General features: G+C 36.0%; 1 protein-coding gene and 1 pseudogene across 1 annotated transcript; both read left to right on the top strand.

The window, feature by feature from the left end:
- The first annotated feature begins 1,377 nt into the window (after positions 1–1,377).
- Positions 1,378–2,589, top strand: LOC110763812 (E3 ubiquitin-protein ligase PUB24-like). Its single transcript, XM_021966682.1, has one exon. It carries the CDS (start codon positions 1,378–1,380, stop codon positions 2,587–2,589), a length of 1,212 nt encoding a protein of 403 aa, XP_021822374.1.
- A 5,066-nt stretch (positions 2,590–7,655) lies between these two features.
- On the top strand, positions 7,656–9,445 carry LOC110763810 (E3 ubiquitin-protein ligase PUB24 pseudogene; annotated as a pseudogene).
- Positions 9,446–12,479: the final 3,034 nt, after the last annotated feature.

Here is a 12,479-nt window from a genome sequence, read left to right as displayed (position 1 = left end):
ATACTAGAAAATTCGACCGTATGATGTAATTTCATTGATAACAACAAATAATAATACACCTAATCAAGGGGGGACATAAACAATTTCTTCTACTTTTCTTTCTTTCTTTTTTTCCCACTGGTTGTGCATTCTTTTTTTTTTTTTTTCCCTATGTGTAGAGATGTGCAACTTTCATTTTCTCCATTTTATTCTCCAGTGCACTGCAAGGAATTCCTTAGGATGGTAGCTTATTCAATTGGCTAGGCTCACTAACGAAACTAGGAATTTTTTAGCGGAGGTGCAATTTTGGGCAGGATTTATTTATAAAAAACAAAAACAAAAAACGAGCGTGCTGTACAATAGGCAGTGGCAGCTTTTATTACTTCAATACGTAATAGTTAGGTTATTCTTGTAAAACTCTTTGTGGATTGAACATCTAAGGCTTTTTTACTTAGATTGACCTTAAGTCCCTTCATGCATTCATATCATACATGAAAAATTGTTTTATGTAAAAATATTGGCTAAGTATGAAAAATGGTTTTTCGGAATAATAATTTTCTCAAGATAATTTTTGGCGGCTTTTATTCCTTACACACAAAATAAGAAAACTTGATTTTATGGGATTTTAGTATGAAGCATACATTGACTTAATAAGCCATCATTTTTAGACTAAATCGTATTTTACACTAAAACCGATTTTTCATATTTTGATTTGTTGAGAATTTGATTTTCTAGTATTTTTATTTGAATCCAAATGGGGGGTACTTCATTATTTACATCGTAAACTTAAGTAAATGGAGTAATATAAAAATAAATGAAAGTAAAAGGACCAATACATTTACTTAAATATTGAAAATGGAAATAAAATAGCAATGTGCAGCAACACAGCAGATTGACTTTGTTTAGGCCTTTCGTCGAACATCGAGAGTGCACCTTCCAATATGTAGCACCTATAATGGTTTTTGCGCTTTTTATAGGTTCGCCACTGACTGGGCTATAATTTTTGTATGGGCTAAGGTAAAAAAATTTACCTGGACTAGCCCGGGTTAGCCATGCCTATGGTCCGTCCTTGGCCCCCATGAGACTTCACCATAAATATAAGCATGAAGACCACCAAGATTTAAAGACCAAACTACTCATACAACTCTCTCCCTCTCTAGATCTCTCCTTGGTCAAATATATAGCCGCATACTCTTACCACCACAAAACCAAAACTTCCTCCTTCCACACTCAATGGAATATTTGAATTATTATTAATTTCTTCATCATTTAATTCCATTTGATCAAGTTAGCTCTTCTTAATTCTTATCCCCTCTAGATCTATCAACTTCTGTTCCTGTTGATTCTTCTTCTTCTTCTTCTTCTTCTTCTCCACCAACTTTCACTTCTTTTTTTTTCATGGATGATATTGAAGTTCCTCAGTATTTCGTCTGCCCAATATCTCTCCAGATCATGCAAGACCCTGTGACGGCTATTACCGGCATCACATATGACCGGGACAGCATCGAGCACTGGCTTTTCCAGAGCAAGAACACCACATGCCCCGTCACCAAACAGCCTCTCCCAAGAGACTCAGAATTAACCCCTAACCACACCTTACGCCGCTTAATTCAGGCTTGGTGCACTGACAATGCGTCTCATGGCATTGATCGAATACCAACCCCGAAACCGCCTCTGGATAAGGCTCAAGTCCTTAAGCTCCTCAAGGACTTCTGGAACCCTAAGCTCCAACTGAAAATCATTCGAAAAATCGAGTTCCTCGCGACCGAAAGTGAAGGGAATAGGAAGTACTTGGTTGACGCTGGGGTGGCTAAGGCCGTCTTGTTGTTCATCGCAAACAGGTGTTATAAGGAGGGTCTGGTTGATGGCCTTGAAGAAGCCCTTAGCATACTTCACTTTGTCCAGATTTCATCTGAAGAACTGTGTCTTCTTTTCATGGAAAACGATCAGATTATCGATTCGTTGACGTGGGTTTTTGGTTGCAAATTGCAGAATCAAATCGCGGTGAGCACACATGCAGTCTTGGTACTAAAATCGATTATCCAAAAGGCAAACTCAAGTGTGCTAGAAACTCTGAACCCTGATTTCTTCAAGAAACTTGTTGGGGTTTTGAGAAACGGAGTTACGCAACAAGGGACAAACGCAGCTCTACATATCATGTTAGACGCTTGTCCATGGGAAAGAAACCGAATCAAGATGGTCGACGCTGGGGCGGTTTACGAGCTCATTGAGCTTGAGTTTGAAGCACCTGAAAAGAAAACCACAGAGCTCATTTTGGGAATATTGTTTCACATGTGTTCTTGTTTTGATGGGTGGGCTCAGTTTCTGAGCCACAAAGGAGGCATCTGTGTTGTGTCGAAGAGACTCTTGAGGGTTTCGCCGTCTGCAGACGACCGAGCCATTTTGATCTTTTCTTTGATCTGCAAGTACTCAGGAACCAACATGGTGCTTCAGGAAATGTTGGAGGTTGGAGCTGTGTCTAGGCTTTGCACTTTGCTCCAAATTGACTGCGCTCCATACTTGAAAGACAAAGCAAGGCAAATCCTGAGATCACATTATGAGGAGTGGAAGAAGTGTCCTTGTCTTGGTATTTCTCTCCATCCCAGATGATCAAATGCAACCGAGTGTTCATATTACTTGATCATATAAACATGGTTGATAAGTGGAAATAGATGCAAAGTTATAATTGCTATGATTTGATAAATTTTGGATTTTTAGATGCCTTAGCTATTCAAGATCAGACCTGCAATTTTGTTTTGGAAGAATCAAGGATTCAGGGCGGGGATGGGGATGGGGGATATCCCTCTACGGGGATTCCCCAAAACCTCTTAAACGGGGATGGGGGAGGGGACATGGGCAGGGATGGGAAGCGCGGATGGGATTGGTATTGCAATACTCGGCCCCTACCCCGCTCGTTGTTGTTAACAGTATTGTTGCTGAGGTGTACTGAATGAGCTGGAGTGGTCACGTGTCTTGTTGTATTCATAATTGACACAAATAAATGTGCAAACAACCAATTAAAAATACCCGCAAGTGCACGAATTATGAGGTATAGATTATGTAAGTACGGGGTCGATTCCACGAAGAACTATCGGCTTCCTACAAGTTCTAATTTGAGTACGTAAAGAACACTTATTTAACACAACACAAAAGCACAATACAAATTGGAAACTAAAAATGAGTAAAGAAAGGTAAAAGAAAAGAAACAAAACAAGAAACCAAAGAAAAACACAAACAGCACTTTCTATCACCCTTTTATCACCATTTGGACAGATTCGTTTCTCTGTTTTTCAACTTCGACCTCTGTCCAGTTTTTGACCTATAACTTTTCAACCGTTTATCCAAATTTCAAGTTCTTTATACGGTTGGATTCAGCACAGAAAAACAAAGAACACAACATAGACCAAAAGTCAAAAATAGTTACGGAAATAAACAGAATTTAAAGAAGAAAACACACAATGTTTCAAACACACACACACACACATTGGGGGAGGGGGAGGGGGAGGGGGGGGGGGGGGGGTTTGTTGATTTGAGTGACCTATTTCTAATGCATGAAAGTAAATGAACTTTAAATTTAAATGAAAATGGCAGAGATGAGTTATCAAAGTGTGAAAGTACAAAGTAACAAACACTAGGGTTTCGGAATCCACCCTAAACAATCCTACTCAAGTTCGTGAATACTCAAGTGATGAACTCTAAACGTGTTGATGAAGATGATCGCAATCAAGACCGGGTTTAGTGGCTCAAAATGCATGATTCTCTCTAAAATAAGTAGAGTGTAGGGTTAGTGCTACAATACTCGTGCCCTCCCCATAACCGAACCTAGGTGTGATTAGTACTTCGATTCAATTATAAGGAAAACCCATTAAGTTCAAAGAGAATATGAACATCACAAGAATCCTAATAGCATGGTGTTTATATTAGGCATTCAAGAAACCAATTCACATGGATGGTTCTTACTTCATCCATTTGTTACTTAGGAAAATATGAAGAATTCACACAATCCCAACAACCACAAGAAGCATGCTTTCAAAGGTGATCAATCAAAGAAAAACATACATCAAGGATAGATTCTAAAAGTGAAATGGAATTCATCAACAATATCTAGAAATTCATACACTCAAGCATCAAAACAATAGAGTATTCATGTTTAGGGCTTCAACCTAAGCCCTAGCTATGGAGTTTAGTTGCTCATACTTAATTCAACTACAAATTCAAAACAAAACTAGAAAGAGTTTATAGAGTTTGGAAGTGATGAAAGCTTGAAGTCTTCAATGGTGGAAGTCTCCTCCCTTTTTCCTCTTCTAGCTCCAAAAAAACCTGCTCTCTTACTCTGCAAGTGCTCTGCAATTCCAATCCCCCGTTCCCTACAATCTGCCCAAGTCAATTGCCTAAAGGAAGATGCCTTCTCTATGCTCTCATCTCTCTTCTCCTTTCCAACTCACCCTTGTCTCCTTGTCTCCTTGCAAATGATGAAGTTTTGTTTTAAAGTATATTCCAAGGCTCATTTGACTCAGGAAATCCCACTTCAAAGGTAATTCATTGTTACCAAATGGTTTGGTAACAAGTAGAAATGAGGTGACACCAAGTGAAAGTAAAACTGGCCCAAAACAGATTTCCAGTGCCAGCATCAATTGTTGGATCAGTTGGATAGGCTATACTTGTCCAATGGAGCTCAAATTTGGATATGTTGTAGTCAACATCCATTGGAACAAGTTTTATGAAGATCTTCATCTCATCCGAGCACCGGGGTATGTTGATCCAAGGCCAGGAAGTTGACCTACGAAAATGAACAAAATCAGAATTTATAACAAATAATGCACTTTTAGCTCATTTTCAATCTAACCAAGGTAAAACTCATGAAAACACAAAAAGGAAGTAAAAAGCTATAAAATGTCAAGAACTAACTCAAAGTAATAGGTGAATAACATGATAAATCATGTGTAAAAATGAACCGAACATGTCTATCAGGTGAATGTTAGTTAGATTACTTAGAGGAGAAGAAAGTTAGTAATTAGTTATATAAAGATGAGCTTAGGGTCTACTTAAGCTAAGAAGCATTGTAACATATTTGAGAAAACAGAAATATACAGAGCTCTTTCCTTTCTCTCTCTCTTTTACTTTCTCTGTCTAAGTTCAAACCCTAGATTCCATTTGCTATGGTTAACAGTTGCCATCCTTAGGTACGAGGTAACCAGATTAAGTGCATATAAGAAATAATAATTTTTGGGACCAAGTTTTGGCCACTAGTCATGCTTCAAGTTTGACGAATTAATTAAAGACACTATTATCATCAACTAGCCTTTGATCTAGACGTATTGCCTCAACCTGGTTGGAAGTCTCATATTCGATAATTGGTTCTGAAAGCTTTTGCCATTGTGGAATAGTACTAGATTAAGCTCCCCTTTGTAGTGCTTCCAAATTTGTAAGTTAAGGTAGTGCGACTGAGATGAGATCGTCCCAAAGGAAGCTTTGAGGAATCACAGAAACAAACAAAAAAGACTGACTTAGAATAAGTGGCAACATTCAAGGGACAAGAACCGTAACCAGCCGAAATTGTGGGCTAAGACTGTTCAACACAAGTCTCGTAAATATAATCATAACAAACCTCCAGTTGCATCCCATAATTGAAAAGCCACATATACATTATGAATATTTTTTTGCCAAACATTTTAACAATTAATTAGAGCAATTGATCAAATGAAATCATATTGGTTTTATATATTTAATATTTGGATCTAGACTCCTTCATTTGTTATTTTTTCAACCAAAAATGAGTGTATAATGATTATTTTGAAATGCCGATTAGCAGTTCAATAATTTTATATATTAATTTTATTTATTGCTTGCATTGATCAGCAGCCCCCTATGACTATATCATATATATAATGATGACTTGACTTGGTTGAACGAGCCTAGGTAAATAGAAGGCGATCGAATCGTGTAATTTTAATGCTATAATGCATTGACTCACCTTGCCAAATCTGAAAAATCAGTTTATTACTAGTATTCGTCATGCTTTGACTAACAAGTAGTGAACGCCACATTTATGAACAGTGACATATGCATCGATCAACTTGGAGTCAAATTGTTGAATAGTGATTAAAGAACGTTCATATATATATATATATATATATTTAATTCGGTCTTGTTTGGCTTTTCCATTTTTCTATTTTCAATCATTTTCTTTTCGGATACGGCCACGGGTGTATCCATGACTTATATTGAACTTTTCTAGTAGTGTAAGTAGACCAAAGTGAAAAGAATAATAACAAGAATAACCAAACCATCAAGTCTTTCCTTTCGTTTTTCACTACTTTTTTTCATTGTCATTCTTTTGCTTCAAACACAAACCATAAACTTTTGACAAATGACCAAATGCTATGAATAAGTTTCCTTCTTTTTCTTTTCCGTTTCCATTTGTGGTTGCAAAGAAACATAAACTTGTAAATGTGAAGTTAATAAATGTGGGGAAGTGGGGTTTATTTTTCTGTCTTTGAGAGTACAAATTTGCAAGGAAAACATGTATATATAGAAATATGGTTGAATGTGATATGCGTGTGGCCTCAACCAGTAGCTAGTATATGTGTGTTGGAACATTTAAGGAAGGAGGACCTGAGGCTGACTCGACCTTTTTGACTCTGAATAAATGTAGCTTCATAGGAAGTTTCGTGTGTTTGGAATCACTGCACGACAAAACATTATCCACATGGCTAGAAAATGTATATCTATTAGAAAATGTGCCCTTTACCCAAAAATGGAAACACCCTAATTTCATTCAAAAAAATTAACCTGGAAAAAAGGGCAAGATTCAGTTTACCCTCTTAGATTTTAACCTATTGCTTAATAAAATAAAGATTTTTTTGGCAATCAAACATATATGTAGTCAAATAATAATTTATTTTATGAAGTGTAAACCACTAGCGATCCTCTTTGAAACGATCTTCAAAATGGCTCTCTATAATCTTTATTATTTTACTCATATCTAGTCTTTCTTTTAAAATGGACAATGTCTTTTTTTTAGTACAAGTGATTGGGGGAGGGGGGTTTATACAAATATTCATTGAGGGCACAGGGGTTTTGAACGTCTACCCACATGAATAAAGGTGGAAAAGCTAAATCAACAACTGAGCTATACTCAGCTAACCAAAATGGACAATGTCTTTGTTATTGGTATTTTTACTTTTTGATCCGATATTACTGATGGAGTTGATTGATAAGATTGCAGTGAAAAACTTATATTGTATGTTTTAATTCTTATCATTTGAGCAGTTGGAAAGTTCAAATTAAGGAGTCAATCAATTGGTTTGTGATAATATAATGATCTTATATATATTGTGATCGGTTAGGCTTACAGATTGATGAACGTGCTATCCTGCAGTAAAAAGAAAATCCAGTAGTAGAAGCCTTTGTAAGTTTAATAGAGAGAGGTTAATAAAAAAATGATACAAGTCGGTTTAGTTTTTGGTTCCTTTTTTTTATTTTTATTGGCCTTGACTCGATTAAAAAAAGAAGCTTCAAATCAAAAGGGTCCCAATCCCTTGCTCTTCAGCATTCCGTGTTCTTTTTAATTTTTGAGAGGCTCTGGCCACAACTTTCTTCCCTTTTGACCACTCAACGCTGGCCTTGGAATGGATTAGGCATCTCTTACTGGTACAATCCAATTGCCCCCATGAGACTTCACCATAAATATAAGCATGAAGACCACCAAGATTTAAAGACCAAACTACTCATACAACTCTCTCCCTCTCTAGATCTCTCCTTGGTCAAATATATAGCCGCATACTCTTACCACCACAAAACCAAAACTTCCTCCTTCCACACTCAATGGAATATTTGAATTATTAATTTCTTCATCATTTAATCCCGTTTGATCAAGCTAGCTCTTCTTAATTCTTATCCCCTCTAGATCTATCAACTTCTGTTCTTGTTAATTCTTCATCTTCTTCTCCACCAACTTACACATTTTTTTTTCATGGATGATATTGAAGTTCCTCAGTATTTCGTCTGCCCAATATCTCTTCAGATCATGCAAGACCCTGTGACGGCCATTACCGGCATCACATATGACCGGTACAGCATCGAGCACTGGCTTTTCCAGAGCAAGAACACCACATGCCCCGTCACTAAACAGCCTCTCCCAAGAGACTCAGAATTAACTCCTAACCACACCTTACGCCGCTTAATTCAGGCTTGGTGCACTGACAATGCGTCTCATGGCATTGATCGAATACCAACCCCGAAACCGCCTCTGGATAAGGCTCAAGTCCTTAAGCTCCTCAAGGACTTCTGGAACCCTAAGCTCCAACTGAAAATCATTCGAAAAATCGAGTTCCTCGCGACCGAAAGTGAAGGGAATAGGAAGTACTTGGTTGACGCTGGGGTAGCTAAGGCCATCTTGTTGTTCATCGCAAACAGGTGTTATAAGGAAGGTCTGGTTGATGGCCTTGAAGAAGCCCTTAGCATACTTCACTTTGTTCGGATTTCATCCGAAGAACTAAGTCTTCTTTTCATGGAAAACGATCAGATTATCGATTCGTTGACGTGGGTTTTTGGTTGCAAATTGCAGAATCAAATCGCGGTGAGCACACATGCAGTCTTGGTACTAAAATCGATGATCCAAAAGGCACACTCAAGTGTGCTAGAAACTCTGAACCCTGATTTCTTCAAGAAACTTGTTGGGGTTTTGAGAAACGGAATTACGCAACAAGGGACAAACGCAGCTCTACATATCATGTTAGACGCTTGTCCATGGGGAAGAAACCGAGTCAAGATGGTCGACGCCGGGGCGGTTTACGAGCTCATTGAGCTTGAGTTTGAAGCACCTGAAAAGAAAACCACAGAGCTCATTTTGGGAATATTGTTTCACTTGTGTTCTTGTGCTGATGGGAGGGCTCAGTTTCTGAGCCACAAAGGAGGCATCTTTGTTGTGTCGAAGAAACTCTTGAGGGTTTCACCGTCTGCAGACGACCGAGCCATTTTGATCCTTTCTTTGATCTGCAAGTACTCAGGAACCAACATAGTGCTTCAGGAAATGTTGGAGGTTGGAGCTGTGTCTAGGCTTTGCACTTTGCTCCAAGCTGACTGCGCTCCATACTTGAAAGACAAAGCAAGCAAAATCCTGAGATCACATTCTGAGGAGTGGAAGAACTGTCCTTGTCTTGGTAATTCTTTCCATCCCAGATGATCAAATGCAACCGAGTGTTCATATTACTTTGATCATGTAACTATTATATTATCTATATATAAAATGAAATTGTTGAACAAAGAAATTAAAAAAGAAAGAAAGAGCATGCAATCTGTACTTAGATTAATTTTTGCAATAATTTGTACTTCTTATGAGAATCTTGGCAATAACTTATAATATTGTTGTTTAAGGGCAAATTACCTTGATCCATCTTCTCTTTTTTGGAACTCTTTTTGACTCATTGTTTTTATAGAAAATTTGGCATAAGTCCAATTATGAGGAGAGATTTTGGATGCAATCCACACAGAAATTGTTGTTGATCCAAGTCCTTTGACTTTTGTGCCACATAAGAGATTACATGCCTATTTCAATTTATTGATATTTACTTTTTTTCATTTTTTATTTTTTGTTCCAGTTATGCACCTAAAACATAAATAAGGTAAATTATGAATTCCTAAAACTGGTAAGTTATTGATTTGTAGGATATTAATTATCATATTTGATTTGAATTTAATTGCAAATCTATTTATTGAATTTTGAAATTTTCCTAAGGTATACCGACATCAAAATTTGTAATAAGAGTTCATAAAAACTTCATACCTTAACAATAGGTAAGGTACCTATGCATACACCTCGTATGCAGTATGCAAGTAATTAAACCCATAAATTACCTCTGGTCTAGGTAATTAAATCCACAAATTACCTCTAGTCTAGGTAGTTATACCCTCTAACCCAGCTAATTGAAGTCATATAATATCTTGGTATGTTTCTTTAAACTCAACTCAGATAAAAATCTATGGAAGACATGTACGTATGTATATAAATATGAACCTCCAGAAAAAATTGCTTAAGAAAACTCAAGAAAAAAAACACTTACCTGTAAGGCAGGTACATATATACCTGTATGTATTAACATTATTTACCTGTATGTCAGGTACATAATTTAATGTGGGTGCTTGTCTGATCGATTTGTATAATATGTGAGTCTTTACTTTTTATTGATTAAATTGTATTTTATCCATATATTAGGAATATTATCAAGGGAAAAAAATTCAAAATTCAAAATTTGGAATTCAATTTCAAGGAAATAATGCATTAAATTTAAATTTTCAATGTGTTTTCCTTATTTACCTTAAAGGGTAAAATCGACACAACAAAAAAGTAATAAATGTCAAATGACCTACATCTAAAACCAAAAACATGAGGACTAGACCCAATGACAGCTAATCGTTTTGGACCTAGATCTAAGAACCCCTTGTTTTTAAACCCACTTGCCCTATATCAAGAATGTACCCAATCGTGGACCTTATATTTTCACAATTTGAATCACAATCGTGGACCTTACATTATTTTCCTAGGATTCATATATGGGAGGCCTTGAAATCAAAGAATTTAGTTAATAACATATAGTTTAAATTATTTGATTATCCTAATACTATTACATATGCGAATATGTAAAGTTGAACTATCACTAGATCAAGAGTTAGTGGGTAAAGAAAGATATTACTTGTACAATAAAATCATCCTCTACTCCAATGTGCATTTTTTTATGTGTAGCATATCGGTATTGAGAGTGAAAAAAAAAAAAGTGTAGCATATCAGTATTGAGAGTGAAAAAATAAACACATTTTTTTTAGTTTTATAATCATTTAAATGAGTTTTTAAAATAGTGATTAGGATCTCGTACGGAGTCACCACTTTGGCCAACACTTTACCCCTTACGGGCCGACCCGGTGTGAGTGGGGATTAGTCTGGGTTGTGGTTAAGGCTTAAAGGTGCCACCCATAGTTGGGGCCCATCCAGGACCACCTCATGGTTTAGACCAAAAAAAATAGTGATTAGGACTTTTTGAAACGATTTATGCATTTTATAAATTTGTTTCAAAACTATAACTCCATAAGAACTATAAACTTTCGAAGAACATGACTCTTGACCGGCATTTCTCTTCACAACAGAAGATGACTCAAGTTTAGATCCTCCTCCCTTAGTGATAACATATGGCATGATTATAGCTCAAGTAATTAAGAACATTTATGTATTCATTTTCCTCCCATTATTGTTTGTATGAAAAACACTTCTCTAAAAAATTTAATGTATTAAGGAGATTTAGCATCTGTAATTTCTTAAACCTCTCAAAGGTTCTTTTTGCAATTTACTAAAGAACCATCATACATTCATACAATTGAAGGGCCTAATTATTAGTGGTCATATTAGAGGTCGTAAATTCAAATATAAAAATATCTAAATGGTGTAGTTCATTAAAAAATTGGTATATTTATTTGTAAGAATGTTGTTGAGGTTTCCAAATCATGGATAGCACATTTGAATCAACGGTTGACTCAATTAAAGAAATTGCTTTGTCTAGAAGCCTAGCTAGTAATATTTCTCTTCCCAGCGTTGAAAGATGTTCCCAGTTGGATGAAGAAAAAAAAAAAAAAACTTGGAACTTTCGCAAACCTTTTGATAGGCTCTTTTTCGGGCCAGAGGCCTTTTGATGATCTCTTTTTTGGGCCTTGGCCATTTTGATTACATGCTTTGTTTAAAAAGTCTAGATTTCTGCAACTACCAAAAAACTAAAATTTATGAGAATGCTGCTAACAGCAAGAGTTGAAAGATCAGCAAGGATTTTTTTGTCTTTTAAAAAAAATAATCTGAACAATCAAAGGTTCTACAAGCAGAAGAACACAGGGTACTACAAGGTGTTATCTGTTTGACGAAGAGGATACAACAAACTGTTGATTTTGTCCAGTTCTAGAGATTTGTTGTTTTAAAGAGAAGAAATGAGACTAAATAAATTATTAAAAAGAAAAGAATTTGGTCCAGTTCTTGCACCATTATTTTATGATTTGTTTGCGCAGTCAATGATTTTCTCATTTCAGGTTATGATTTGTTTGATTTTGTCCATTCCAGGGTATAAAAGTCGAATAATTTATTAGTTGTTGATTAGATATATAATTTGACTAATTAATACCTTTCACTGTTATGCTTTGACCATTAATGTAGTATATTAATCTGGATTGTGAGACTTACCAGTTATTGGCTCTTGCATCATAATTATAACCACTTTTGAATGTTCAAAGTAGCAGCTTCATTCAAAGTGAATTTTGATGGGCTGCACGTGAAAATACAATGGCATGGTTTTCATGAGGCCATCCTAGATGCACTTCTTTTCTCCAATTTTTTTAAATGTTCTTTTGTATGTCATATTGATTGTTACTAAGTAATAAAGATTTTTTCTTTCGAAAAAAAAGGTGTTGTTACTTTTGATCCTCTGAGTAGTTTTTTTTTTTTTATGCGATGTTATTGTGAATAT

This window comes from Prunus avium, chromosome 7 (genome assembly GCF_965620075.1).
Source record: "Prunus avium chromosome 7, drPruAviu1.hap1.1, whole genome shotgun sequence".
Classification (NCBI taxonomy): Eukaryota; Viridiplantae; Streptophyta; class Magnoliopsida; order Rosales; family Rosaceae; genus Prunus; species Prunus avium.
This window is presented reverse-complemented; position numbering and strand designations above follow the sequence as displayed.